Below are 15,105 nucleotides of genomic sequence, written 5' to 3' on the forward strand. Positions count from 1 at the left end.
CTGCAAGCCCAGTAAGGATAGGCTGTTTCTCCACAAGTCTGGAGTACAGAATATCATAAAAACCTGCTGCATTTCAAAGGCTTCTCCAAGAAACAAAGAAATGCAGACTCAAAGGACACAACCTATATGTATCCTGTATGTATCCTTTGTAGTTCTCAGTATTCCATAATGCACAGTGTGAGACCAACCCTCTGAGCAAGCCATTACTGGTTTTTATATGTGACTGATTACATGGGTGAAAGGTAGAGGATCCAGCTAGGACTCCACTGATAGGGCCTTCCAACCACACACCACCATGAAAACATTCAAATGGAGCTACTGTAGAGGATTTCTTGCAGTCTTCAGCCACATCCCAGTACTTCTAACATCTTAATAATAAAAATAGTCTGCTAGTATGCTTCACTGGACTTCTTTTTTTATTTGGAGATATTAAAACTCTCAGAAGACAAATAAATAATGAAGGGTGTTGCAGTTAACACAGAGTCTTCTGGCCTTCATAACGTACAGATGGCTAAGCAGGTGTTGTCTTTTACATGCTGCTCTGAATCAACAAGAGTATACTAAACCAAAACTGCACAGCGCTGAACAGTTCATTGGCTGATCCAGGCCCTGCTGAGGGGCTCTGACAGTCCAAGGTCCTTTACCTCTTTAGTTAAACAGCAGCTGGAAAGTCGATGGGGGAGGGGCACACAGATGACTCACAGTTGTTCTGCCCTTCCAACTAAAAAGGAAAACTGAACAAATTCATTCGAGAATAATCTAACATCCATTTACTATACAGCTACCGGGCCTGTCATCCATCACAGAGTGACTGCTGACAATCAGACCGGAACACAGCTGTCAGCATGTCTTCATTTCCCCAAGACACACTCTCCAGTTTTGGGTTAAATAGTAGCTGTTTCACTAATGTTCACATTAGACAAATGAACATATCTCACCACATGCTGGCAGAGAGGTTACAGATACTCTATCTCATAATAATGGTTGAAAAAAAAAACTAAAAAAATATTTAAGGTTATGAAATGACAGAAGAAGAGGAAATGGTACCAAAGTAGAGCAAAAAAAAAGAAAAAGCCACTAGTTCTACTTGACACTGGAGATAGCATTTATTAGCCACAGTAATATCAGATAATATCAGAGAGTGCGTGTATGTGTGTGTGTGTGGCAGGCTGAGCAGAGCCAGACCTGTATGGAGTTTGGGACAGGGGACAGGGGACAGGATAGGGGCGAGAGTACAAACAGCTGAGGGTACAGACAGCTGGCGGGAAACCTGAGCACCTCTGAGGGGGAATTAACCCTTTCCAGGCCAGCTGAGGCAGCAGGAGGCCACGTGTAAAGACAGCCGCCATCTGACTTTTAGCACGTCTCAGTAATGGGGTCGTACAAAAATGACTGAATTCTTGTAATGGACAAACATGGTTCACCTTGTGCTCACTAAGAGGGCAAGGCAACTGTGCTCCAGCTTTTTCATATTACACTACTCAATAGAGCAATAAATGGCTGCACTTGCTTTGCTGTCAGATTTCTACTCAGATCCAAGAGAGAACTGAGTGTTTAACCTGTGGGGTAACTGAAGAGCAGCCTGAGTCTAGTCAAACTGCCACTATCACTCTGACCTACATAGCAAACTTCCACTGACCTACTGCTTTGTTTGACCATCTCCATGTGTCTCTGTTCAACTGGCCATTCTATAAACAGCACTGGCTTTTAGTTCAGAGTCAAGGCAGTGCATAGTAAACATAGGCCACAGTGGTGTAATGCATTCCCTCAGAACAGAAGTGAGAGGAGAGAATCATCCCCGTGATGTAGTCAAAGCCCAAACTCTGTCACTTCCTCTAGTCCCGTCCATCTCCTGCTCCTTCTAATACAATCTACAAACTGACACATCATACCATCTCCATCAGTAAAAATGGAAAGCAACTATTGCCCCCCCGCTAGTATCACCCTGGAACACACTGGAAGTCTGAATAGTATAAAATGCAATATATAAGAGCTGAAACAATTAGTTGATTAATCAATTATTCTTCATTTTGTAAGTACAACTTTCAAACATTAACTAGTTCTAGCTTCTTTCAGTGAATATTTGCTGCTTTTCTAGTAGTAATTCAACTACTTTTGGCAGTAACTAGAAATGTAACAAATTACTTTTTCAAATTATTTGTCTTATATGAAAATAGTGGACAACTGCAGAGGATAGCAGACAAACGCAGCCTATTCCCAGAATTTTCCGCTTTATGATTTAACATCACCAGACCTTACAGCAGCATTAGACTAACTTAGCCAACACAATGGCTGACAGTTAAGGCAATGTGAGCTTGCTGTCCTGGAAATATGGACATTATTTTTTCCATCCTTGAGATCAAGGAAAAAAAAATATACCGGTGAGTTGTAATCTATGTGCAGGTGGCCTATCTATTATTAGCCTAGGCCTATCGTGATAAGAAATTACTGTCAAATGTATGAGAAACAGTTTTTACATTGCCAAGAGTATTAAAACTGACTGTGTACTAGTGCTTGATTTGAAGGCTCGTCAAGGCTACAATAGCTAAGCCTATCAAAACATATCTGTTGTGTTTTGTTGTTGCACTACTTATCTTTCATCATAGTGATAATGGGCACAGTTGTTTTGTCCAACACTGTGCCACAGCACCACTAAAATAATATGGATGTGTGCATTAATAAGAGAATTGAAGCAGACATAACTCAAAAGTTACTTTCCCTACTAACTAATTACTTTTATATGCAGTAATTGGTAAAGTAATTCAATTACTTTTAAGAGAACTAGTAACTAGTAACTAACTAATTACTAATTTTCAGTAACTTGTGCAACACTGACATAAAGATTTGAATCAGCTTGAGAGGGAACAGTAAAGAAATGTCCTTTCACAAGTAAAAAAGTCACATTTCTAAAACTTCCCAGATGCCAGATTCCCATTTCCCCACTTGTTTTCAAATCAACTTCACTACCGCCTTCATCGCTTTGGGGAAAAAAAACATGGCCTGGCTTAAGGAAACACACCACTTAGTATAATGAAGTACCAGAACGAAACAAATGAAGCCAGAATTTATTACTGTGTGAAGAGAAGGCTGAGTCGTCTGGAAGAAGCAATGAATCCTCTGGACTCATGCTATATCATGCATTTTACAATAGAGGGACATTATTAGACCCCAGAAATAGAGAGAGTTCAACTATTATATTCTGCCCCTCCACTGTAAACGCATGAAGAATCTTGATATGAAAAGGATCAGGAGGTAGAACTCAGTATATGAAAACCATGACAGATGTAAACAATCTTGATCACGCACACATACGAAAAATGGTTTATCGAGTGTTCTTTGTTTAGGTAGCCTCTGATTTGTTAAAACACTTGTTTCTTACAGCTCTTTTAAAGTTCTTTCAATACTGCTGGTTTCCAAACTTTTGTGCGTTCGTAAGGGTTCTATATATGGTAAGAGAATTAAGCCTCCACTGCCCTCCTCACATTCACAGAAATCATACGAAAAGAGCCGGTTTTAAAAGGAAAAGGAAATGAGAGAGTAATTAAAAGAAGGACAGAAATGATTCCCTATTCATGAAGGATTAATCATTCCAAATTGAAGGTGACAACTGGCAGGCTAGTCCAGTGTTGGTTGGAGAGCCCATTGTGCAGTTTACTGGTGGCTGGCCCTCGTCTAATCTCCCATTTGCTGGCTCCCATCTCCCAGTCTGTCACCCTGCCAGCAACATGGAATTTGCAGCTCCATTTGGGACTGCTAAAAAAGGCAAGGCAGCCCAAGTGGAGGAGGTGCAGCCAATGGCGGCTGACCTGTCCAGTTGCTTGCTGTAAAATAGGGGGGAGTGGAGGGGTATGGGGGGTGGGGGGGTGACATAACGTTACTTTCCTCCCCCTCTGACACAGCCAACACACTGCTCTCTTTGCCGAATCCCTCAGACACCACTGCCACCTCACTCTTCATACGCTCTGTTCAGCCTTGTGATAAGAGTGCATATCACAGTAAATTAACTTTCCATTATCTGTGATTCTGTCTCATCACCTGACACTTGCTTTGCCCCAAAACAGCGGTCAGGAAGGCAAGAAAATTGTAGAAAAATAAATACTCTATAATAATCTATTCAACTACAGCAGCTTAATTTCTCTAGAGAGACCAATTCAAATTCATACACATTTACGGGCATGCAATATCTTGAATAATGAGGCTGTCACATCTGTCAATGGATGTCTAAAGAACCATAAAATGCAGAGTAAACATCTCATTGGTGGTCAGAACAGTGGTCTTAGTCTGGAGGTTTTCTGTGTAGCTTCCAACATTACAGTGGCAAAGACAATGTGATCTGTGTATAGAAGCATATAATGGTCTTAACCAGGGTGCGGTTTATGAAAAAAAAAAAAAAAAAAAAAATCAGAGGGGGGTTTTTGAAATGTTTTTTTTCATAAAAATAAATCAGAACCACATTGGGTCTATATAGACTATGAAGCACAATAAGCTATTTCTTACAGTTGTTATAGTAACATTTATAAAATAATTATGAACTTTAATAAAACAATTACAAAACTTGAACTTGACCACTGGATTTGCAGGAATATTTTAATCCACTTTTTAAAAATGTAATTCATCAAGTAGCACAGTATTTTCACTTTTAGCAATGTGATGTCAAGTTCATGTCTTGTCCTTTCCTCATGCAGACACATAGGAGATGTGATCATATACAACAAAACAACAGGTTAAATGCTAATTTAACTTGCCAGAATTAAATCTCCCAACGCTCCATTCAGTACTGTGGATAGCGCCACTCGGCCGGACGTGCAAATACACTTGATGTCATTCTTGCAAGTCACTGTTTAATTCAGCTCTACGTGCAGTGAGCTATACTGAATAGAAAATAATCACAACATGCAATAGCACAATGTGCTGTCATTATAAAATAAATAAGCTACAGTATATGCCTACTTGCAAGACAAAGAAAACTGCTTTGATGACAAACTTCTGTCTTCTTTCAATGCTTTCCTGTGGAAGGGTCATCCACGGCATGTCGCTCCTCTTTTACCCACATCTCTGCAAATCTTCAAGCAGAGAAGGAGAAAACCCCTGGTCCATTTACTGCGTCATCACGTAGCCTAGATGCCGTGTCATCTCTATTGTCACACAAGCGCTGACAGTGAAAGTCCATTCCTGATTTTGTTGTTTGCACTAACGTTCTCACGCTGCAGCAGTTTAATTAGATTTTTTTTTTTTTAATAGCCTATTTTTATTTTAGATATGTTATATGGTGTATGGGTGAAGCAGCATGAATCACTATGAGGGGGATACATTTTTGTCCCCACCAGGGATAAAAATAATTCAGCAGAGACAGGGATATATAGACCAGAGGGGGGAAATTTCCACCATCCCCCCAAGCAAACCGCACCTCTTAACAATTTGAATTTTATAAGTAAGTGGGCCTACTTAATTCTGAAATTTAATCACTACAGAATATTTGATGTTTAAACTTAAATACCACTGAATTTATAATATTTTACTTTGACAACCATCTATCTCAGTGTATGTGGTCTGAATTTTCTTGTTTCCAAGTTGTCCAGCTTCAAAAACTTTTTCTTTACCAGCAAATATATTTTATCCTTGGATGTTCAGAAACCTGGGATATCAATTTTACTGTCTGAATTTGAAAAAGCCAATTTAAGCAACCAGATTTTTTGACTTTCTTGAACATTAGATCAGAATCAAGCTTTAATATTTGGCACTTAAATTTTCATTTTAAATTTGGGAACCCTAAAAAAATATTTATATCTGAAATAAAGTTTTGAAATTACTGATAATACAGAACAGGATAGTACAATACTACTAATATTACAGAATATTTCAAAGAGTGGAATTCAGACCATATAAATTCAGATAGATGGTTTTGAAAGTAAAATGTTTCAGTGCAATGAATTCAGGTCTCCGTATCTGCGCAGAGCAACAAATAAACATCACCATAATTACAACAGCAATAGCACTGACAGCCACACTGGGACTAGAAAGAGGGGGTGAACATGGGAGAGAAGGAGGGGGAGAGTGAGGGAGGGAGGAGGGGAAACCCAGAAGAGCCTGTGACACTGAGAATTCAGGGCTAAGCTTGATCCTCAATGCAAACAAGTTGTGGGACTTGCCATCCCCTTCCAAAAATAACCCAAAAAGCATAAAAACATCTGTCACATCTGATATTAAGAAGCAGCCATAAATCACTCAAAGATCTGCTGGGGGATGCAGGGGACCCACAATAAGGACAAATCTACCCTCTTTTTGAAGTTTGGCATTTAATTTAATTTCTGGTGTACCACTGACTTTCTCCACTTCCATCTCAGACATTACGTTTCCCACAATGCCCTTGGAGAACAGTGTTGAACTCATTTCCTTCAACTGTTGATTTTATGTAATTTATGTGTGCTGAGAGAGCCATAGCAAAAGAAAAACGAGGGTTTTGCTGACACAAAGTTAGTCACGCACCTTAAACTTAATGTCTTAACACCGCGTTATGCTCAACTGAAGGCACTCTCAGTGGAATAATACACAAATTCCTCCATTACATTACATCTAGTGAGCTCAGTTTTCAGTGCCAGATTTAAGTCTGATGACATCAACTTAACAATCAACTCAGCACAGCCAGATAAGCACCAGACCAATCAGCAGATGATTGCATGATAATGCGACTGGCAGCCTTTTCAAACTCTCAAACTTTGTTATCAAGGATTCCCACAAACCTATCAACTATGAAAACAGAGACATTGCATTGATACATAGATTGTAAATATCAAATGGAGCATAATTCTGAATCTGCACAGCCCATTTCTTGACTTCACGTTATTCAGAATTTGGTGAATAGTTGAGGAGAAATTTGACAGAATGCAGCCATGTTTGTGCATTCATCCAATCGGGTGTAGGAAGGGTTTGATTTTATTGGAAAGCCTTGAGCGAATACATCCATGTTAAACATTGAAGGAGCTTTGACAAGTTATTATTTTGAAGAACTGGCGCCAATATACCTGAAGTTTAATATTGATATTTTTAACAGCTAGAAAAATCCATTCTGATCCAACTCCACTTAAGCAGTGCTGGGACCATTACCCACGATAATAAGAGGAGATATACTTACTAAATAACAAAATGGATGCCTAGCCACCAATAGCTCTCTGGTGTTTAATCATTCTTCCATTTCTCTGCATTTTCTGTTAATCCTGCAAGACTTTTATAGGCGATAACATTTTGGCAACAGAATTTCTACTGTCACATGATTTTATGAGTTATGCATACAACACCAAATCATGTCTACTTCACTTTTCTCCTTGGCCTGACTCTTCTGCTTCTCCAAAATGTCCTCCTCTTCCCCCACTAGCCATTGCAAACTGAACTGTTTAGACTAGCTTAGACTGTATGTATGACATACTACTCCTGATGAATAGTGTCCAGACGCTGCAGAGGTGCACGCATCGACTGTGCAAACAGACCTACTGCGCAGAAACGATCCCCCAAAATTGAGGACTCTGTATCCACCTGCCGTGTCCTAACCATAACAGTGCTGATCGTAACATGGATCACGCAGTGACAATTTCTAGTGTTTCCCTCTGTGAGCAGTGTTCGTGGGGCCCATGCTGGTCTCCCACAGTCAGAACAGAGGTCACTGCAGAGCCACCTAAATAGATGTCAAATGAAAACGGGACATAAAGTATCGTTCAAATTTTTCCATTCCACCCGCTCATATCTACATCCATACCTCCCCTTCATATCACTAAATGAGTTGGGGGGGGCGGGGGGGGGGGAGAAAAAAAGAAATCACAGGACTCCAAAGACAGCTGCAGCTTATAAGGAATGTGAGGGGCCTCAGCCAAGAGAGCAGGCAGGGAAACCATACCATATATGGCAACAGAGGCAGAATCTAATTTTTATCAATGAGCGGAGCGGGCATAAGAGTGGCTTAACATGCAAGGTTGATCTCCCATCCTTGACGGTGTATGGTACGTGTTAGTTAGTGCCTTGTGAAAACAGCACGCAGGCAAACAGGCCTGGAAGTGTCCGTCTTCAAAGGGGTGTACTTAAGCCGTGTAAACAGTGGAGGGAATCTCGGTGTCCAGCACGTGATTGCACAAAGGTGTGGACAGTGAAGTGTGTCTGCTGACGAATTTATCGCTTCACTTCAAACTCTCAAAGACCTAAGGTTCAAGAACGCTTCCAGTAATGTGGTGGGAAATATATCAGGGCTGCAGTCTTTCAATAAAGTGATTAAATTGGGCACACAACCAATAAATAATGTTTAGGAGAATTTCAGTTTATGCATTCATCTTTTATCAATCATCTTTTGAGAAAAAAAGTATATCCTAAATCCTAAACTTATTTTGGTAATGAAGGATGATTTTTAGTTAGAAAAAGGCACAAAATGTGTGATATTCCATTATTTTCACTGAAATATAACTTTTGTTTATCTAGCTCAATGTTTTCAACCATGAACACAAGACAGCGCCGTACCAAAAATCAAAGATAAACAGCAAAGTGCTTCATATAGCAGGCTGCATGTTTCTCATCCTAACACAACCCAGACCTGCTGTGATTTATCTTGAAGAGTGTTACGAGGCTTTCCTGGATGAGAGGTCAGAAAGGTAAAGTGTAGACAGCTCCCTTTACTGAGCAGCATAATACTCCACATCTTATCTGGCTATTGCTCAGTCTACAGCCCTTTGAAGGAGTACTGAGACTTTTGGTTTAATTAAAAAATGACTTGGTGCTCAGAAGCAAACCACAAGCCCAAAACTGAGGCCTCACACATAACAGGCAAAAGTTCAAAACTGTGTTTACAATAGGACAAAGATTATTTTCCACAGCTGCTCGTGAGTTTGATTTATTTGCTCTCCTCATGTGCTTGTCTAGCCTTTTCTGGAGAGATTTCCCACTGTATCCATTAGTGACTCTCGGGAGCGTTATCAGTTCTTTTTTTTTTTTTATTTTTTTAAATTCATACAACAATTCATATTTCCATTAGAGACCAGACAGTTAGTGAGTCACAAAAACTTTAACACAAGTGCAATTGTTGCTAAACACACGGGAAATGGGCTGTGGGGACGAGTACATAGATGAGTGCATTCAACTTTGGGGATTCACAGCTACTGCCTCACTACTCTCTTCCCTAAAGAGATGGAGTCTATGCCTGGTCTACAACAGCAAACATATGTTTGATTCTCACCTTGGTGTCTCCCATGCTCTCCGACTCAGACACCTGGTAGGTGAGGTCTGTCTCCTCAAAGCCTGTGGCACTCATGCGCTGGTCCATGGAGGGGTCAGAGCGTGGTGGTGAGTCCGGTGAGTTGAGGCATGTTTGGATCAGGGCTTTGCCCGTTTCACTGGTGATCATGGGTTGGAGTTTGCGAGTGGCAAAAGTGTAGACGTGACCTGTTTCACTGGCCACAAGCAGTAGAACCTGGGTTCCCGTCAGGGTGGAGAGTTCATATGCCTGGTAAAGACAAAGAGGAAAATGCAATTGTCTTACAGAGAGTATAGAAGAGTCTGTTGCTGCTGGTACAACAGGTTGGGCTTCACTCATACAGCTACAATTCAAACATCTGACTGAGTGGTTTCCAAATTGGGGCTTGGATTAGCATCACCTCATACTCAAAGTTATCATTATGGGAGAGGGGATATAGATAGATTCCAAAGGTGAACATCTGGAAAAAAATAACCTAACCAAGAAAACATTGGAATCTAAAAATACCCCTGTAGTGAACTCTGACGTATAGCACAAATGAAGCTAAAATAACATGAGATAAGGCTCCCAGAATAGAGTGTGATATAGCTGAGAGACTGATTGCAGCAGGGGACTGGCCTGCATAAGAAGGGGGGAGTGGTAGTAACCCAGTCTGGACGGAGGACACAAGGAATCATTCTCAACGCGCAGAAGTAGCTGGCTCTAAAACGTGAGTCCACCATTACACTCTGCCGCCTCGTCATTCATTATGCAGCGTGCAGACACTTACATTCAAACTCCCTAGTGCACAATGAGATTCAACTGCGTTCAAGACACACTGAGGCTGCACTCACAGTGAACTCCTGAGAAAGCCTTTTATCTAAATGAGTCATCAGTAATGTGGAGGATGCTTCTGGTTCTGTGAAGGCACCGTGCCATTACCATCACCTTGGTGAGCACAGTATAGCCTGAGCTGGCTGATAGATGTGCCATTGTAAGCTAGAGAGCAATACTGTGTCAGACAGTGCAAGGTGGAGGAGACAAATCACATTCAAATTAAATGATTTTATTGAGCCGTTATAAAACCATGCAGTCATGCTAGTCTACTCTATCACATGCTCTGTTCTTTTACACTGTGTTCTTTATGGGCCGTATCAGTCCAGTCCTTACTATCTGTGTGCATGCTAATTGACGCTGACTATATAATTGCCTTTTGTGTGCAATAATGATAGCAGAGCAAAGAATGATGACCAGCTTTTGCTATAGTGGCTAAATGATACACTGCGCTTGTTTCACCTGAGCACTTCAATTAGCTATGTAGAGCTTTTGGTGTGTAACTGTGTGTGGAAGAATGGGGTTAAAAGGAATCTCTGGCTGGTGGTACAATTCATCCCACAAACTGCTAATGCAGCCTTACAGACGCAGTGAATGAACTACACAGCTCTCAGTCATCCTCTTCCACTACCATCTCCCTTAATTAGCTCTGCAGCTGCCAGAGAGCAGCATCTAACAACAGCGCCTGATATTTGGCCAACATCCAAGACCGAAAAGGTCTAATTTGTCAACTTAAGTGTGCTAGGTGGCAGCACAAACTAGACCTTTACAATGCTTTAATAAGTTTCCTTGCTCTGCTGATTTTCACATAAATATTCATGACTGCAGGGTGTGAGGGGGTCAACTCAAGCTGTAATTGGTTCCTCTGCCACACAAAACTTCCTGGTCAATGCGACATATCAAAAAAAGAAGCATAAGACCAGGGCCAACATGTACATATGTATTTGTGCAATTCAAAATAACAGCAGCAACAAGAGGAAAGAAAAAAAAAATTAAAAAAAAAAAAAAAAAAATCAAGATTTGTTATCTATGTGGGTGTGTTTTTCAGGTTTTGTCTTGTTTTGTCTGCTGGTAGTTGGAACATCAGTCCCAAAGGTAGCTGTGTGATTAGACAGTTGTTATTTTAAATCTCTTGACAACATCTGTTGAGGTCACCAAAGCCTTCAGCTGCTCATGCAAGGTTGTGCAGTCAAAATATGTGGCTTTGCAAAGCAGCATGATTAGCTGATTCATCCATAAACTGACTGACAGAAATTTATCATCAACAAATTGGATAATTTTTTACTCGTTAAAGCCAATTATCAAGCAGAAGTTTGCTTGTTGGCGCTTGTCAAATGTGAGGATTTGTTGTTTTTTTTCCTTTTCATATCTCAGTAAATTTAATATCTTTTGGTTTTGGACTTCAGTCCAAAGGAAGATATCACATTGGTAAATCAGAAAAATACTAGAATATTTGCATAGAATCATTAGTTGAAGGCCTTTTTCATGGCAGACATGTCTAGGGCTACAACTACTATTGTTTTCATCATCAATTAATCGATTAATTGTTTTGTGATTAATCGTCAAGTTAATAAACTGGTGAAAATCATCATCAATCCATTGAAAGTTCCTGACACCCAAGGTGGTGTAAATGAAGTCACTAGTTTTATCTGACAGACAGTGAAAAACCCCAAAATATCCACATTTTAGGTTTTGATATTAAACAGCAAGAAGCAATTTAGATAAAGCAGTTTTCAGCCCCTGGTGCTGTGCATGGTGGCTCACTGGTATGGTTTACTGGGAAACTTAAATGGAAAGGCACCTGTACATTTTCTGGAAAGACAAATCAAAATGTCTGCCCTGAAAATTAACTTTTGAGTGCATTTACAGTAAGAGCTACACACGTACTTAACTCTGGACAAATAATGGAACCAAAAAAAACAGGAAGCGCAAGTGTTAATTGAGTAATCTGGCACTTTGTATTGAGGTAACAATTTGCATTGTGCAAGCCTTTATGTGCATCTAATCTGAAGCATTTACAAGAAGAGAACAAATGGGCCTGTGCTTCACTCACCACATCCTTCAAAATGAAACAAGGCTCATCCTAGAAACCAGTTTGAGACAAATCTACTATGAATCTTCCCACTCCACCCACTTGTCAGTTTTTGTGATGGCTGACATAGTGTAGGCAACATTTTCAAAATCTCCATCCCCACAGTGTGTCAAATAGTGTTCATGTTGCCAAGAGCCTACATAAAGACACCTCAGTTTCCACGACAACAGTCTGGGATACATAAAAAAGGAGAAATACAGAAGAGTATACAGTACAGGCGCTACAAAGTAAAATAAGAACAAATAAACTCTTGCATGACAATAAAGCATGGCTTACAAGGGTTTGTTTAAAGTCATAATGAAACTGGTTAACTGCTAGCTATGTTGTTGGTCCACTGCTGACCCTTGTCTCCAAATAATCCACTTTAGATGCCTTGATGCCAAATAGCAATACTTTCTCATGGCAGCAATACATGGTTGATTTGTGGCGTTCCAGTGAAATACCGCTTTGGTACTAAAACTAGTAGGACACTAATGGAGGCAGTAATGACTCCCATGGATCAACTTTGCCTGCTTATGTGCCAGACCCTACCAACAAAGCTGAAACTAAGATAAGTCATCACAGGATGATGTAGCTGGACACTGACATCACAATATAGAGTGCCATAATGCATGCGCAGACAGTCCCCGGCTCCTCTCTTCTGTTTCAGTGCTCTTTGACTGTCCTCTGATCTGCTTCCCTGGGGTTTAGTCAGCTGTTGGCACCCACAGGCCCGCTGCTGCTCACCACCACATGGCTGCCGCCTGCAAGCAAAGCTCTGCTTCACAGTGACAGAGGGAACAGCCTGTGCACTGAGGGCTACTGATGGGAACTATTTCCAATAGTTTCATGCTTGTCTGTGTATGAAGGTGTATAGGAATGTGTGCATGAATGAGTAAGGCAGTTTATCTGGAAATCTCTCTATATGTGTCAGAGCATATGTGTGTGTGAGTGTGTGATAGTTGGGGGGTAGGGATGGTCATAAATAGAATTGTCATTTGCTCAAATCTATTTAAAGAGCATTGCCTGTCATGAATGTTCTGACTTCCTCACATCCACTGAGTCAGTTTGTACCACAATTGTTTGTTTTTTTAATATTAGATGTTGATTTCAGATTTACTGCAGATTACAGCCTTTAAACATAATGTAGGTTTACCATTATTATGATTATTGACACAGCAATTTCTCAGTGGGTTATGACTGTGCAGGATAGTATAACCTCAAGATGCATTATTATTAATTCCATGAATGACTGAAATGAATGCAAAGCACAATATATTATTCTGCAGTATATCTAGGCCAATGAACATCTGAGTGACACTTAATCAAATGTTACTGTCGTTGGATGAGATCTAAGGCAATCAGCTGACTCACCTTTTTCATAATACCAGTCTTCCTCTTGCTGAAAGTGGTGTACCGTCTCAACTTGTTGTCAATAAATTCCATCTTTATCTTTACGCGCCCACGTGTCTTCTTCCCCGGCTTTGCCCCTGCGACCCCTCCGGGCACCATGCCGTAACCTCCGGGAGGTACTCCCACCTCCTGCCCTGTGACGGCAGCCTCCATCTCTCCTCGCTCCCGCTTCACCCCTCTCCTGCTGTCCCCGAGTGAACCCACTGGGTCATCATCATCTCCGGAGTCCGAGTCATTATCCGAGCCGCTGCACAGAGGCGCACTATCTCTGTCCGGGTCGAACCTGGCTCCGTGGGGCAGCACAACTCCTGTGTTTAACCCCACCATGTTGCCCTGAATGGCGGTCTGTGGAGGGGTCACCCCGGTCCCGTTCCCGGGTCTCACACCTCGCGGACCCCCTGGACCATTAGCCCCCAGCATCCCGACGGCGTCTCTCTCCCCGAGTCGCCCGGCAGCACCGGCGCTTTCGCTGACCCCCGGTAAAGCTTGCCCTGCTCTGACCAAAACGGGACGAATCCCGCTGCCGACAACGCCCGAACCGTGTCCTGTGGTACCTCTGCCTGAAGCTGACCCGTTTCCAGATGGTGCCGACCCAACCTGGCTCGGTAACATTCTATTTACCGGACCGAGTCTGTGAACACCAGCCCAACAAGCTGGAGCGCGTTGTCTCGTGAACGGCTGGTAAAACGCACACACGCCCGGGCCAAAAAATGTAAACAAACCAGGCCAGCGGAGGGTTTGGAGACTCCAGGAAATTACCGAGACAAACTTTCGAAAGTGATGCTGCCCCCAAGACCCTTCAACCCCGGCTCAGTTTGGTTCACCCTCCTCCTCTATTTCCAAAACTCTGAGCACTTTCTCAAAAAGGAAAATGCGGAGAGCGCTCTCGATGTTGCTCCGCCAAGTCATGTAGTCCGCATTGTGAACAAAAAATAACGCTAGTGTCGACCTGTTAGTATCCTTTTAATATTTTTTACTTGTTTAATATCGCAATATATATGTCTTCATGGATCAAACATTTATAAAAACGTGCCATTTTTAAATCAGCGTTTACGATGGCGCAGTAATATTACAACCCAGGAACTACTTCCCTCCTTATAAAGAGATACAATGTTTCCTTATTTGGTGTTGTCTCTCCTTATTTGGTGAGTCACAGCGTCGCCTATCGATTGGTTGAGGATTATCTGAGTAGTGCTGCCATTGGTCAACAAGACAGACTCATTAGAATAAATACCAAAATGGTTGCGCTACCGACAACGTCACCGTGGACAGGCAGACACCAAAATAACAAAACATCCAACTTTTGTATTCCCCACAGGTTGTCTATCTCACAGCATAAATCATGTTTTCCCAAAGTTTTTATGCCAAAGTATCTCTAAATAAATATGGCGGCTGAAGGACTTCAATGAACCTGTCAGAGGAATTACGTTTTGAGATTAGCACGATCCTGTATTACTGTTAGTGAGATACATCATTTTCGGATTAATGCAGGCATTCCGATGTGCATTAATCTACTTAAGATCTCAAAACCCTCTTTGCAAATTATCAGTTATTATTTTATTTTGTTTGTGCATTGTGT

The 15,105-nt window shown here is 41.3% G+C and overlaps 1 protein-coding gene and 1 long non-coding RNA gene across 5 annotated transcripts in view; one reads left to right on the forward strand and one right to left on the reverse strand.

Annotated features, from left to right (window-relative positions):
- Positions 1–5,466, forward strand: part of LOC122997179 — a 9,670-nt gene extending 4,204 nt beyond the window's left edge. Inside the window, exons 2-3 of the long non-coding RNA XR_006407166.1 lie at positions 1,719–1,726; positions 3,845–5,466. This is a non-coding gene — a long non-coding RNA (uncharacterized LOC122997179). The remainder of the gene's footprint in view (positions 1–1,718; positions 1,727–3,844) is intronic.
- The window catches only part of srfb (serum response factor b), a 22,889-nt gene extending 8,563 nt beyond the window's left edge, over positions 1–14,326 (reverse strand). For 3 of the 4 annotated variants that reach the window (XM_044373203.1, XM_044373201.1, XM_044373202.1), the window contains exons 1-2: positions 13,488–14,226; positions 9,212–9,478 (exon numbers count right to left, since the gene is read on the reverse strand). In XM_044373203.1, coding sequence (XP_044229138.1) covers positions 9,212–9,478; positions 13,488–14,138 — 918 coding nt within the window. In that variant the 5' untranslated portion in view covers positions 14,139–14,226. Of the gene's footprint in view, positions 1–9,211; positions 9,479–13,487 lie in introns of all 4 variants that reach the window. The other variant, XM_044373204.1, reaches the window with a different exon arrangement.
- Positions 14,327–15,105: the final 779 nt, after the last annotated feature.

Source organism: Thunnus albacares, chromosome 14 (genome assembly GCF_914725855.1).
Source record: "Thunnus albacares chromosome 14, fThuAlb1.1, whole genome shotgun sequence".
Classification (NCBI taxonomy): domain Eukaryota; kingdom Metazoa; phylum Chordata; class Actinopteri; order Scombriformes; family Scombridae; genus Thunnus; species Thunnus albacares.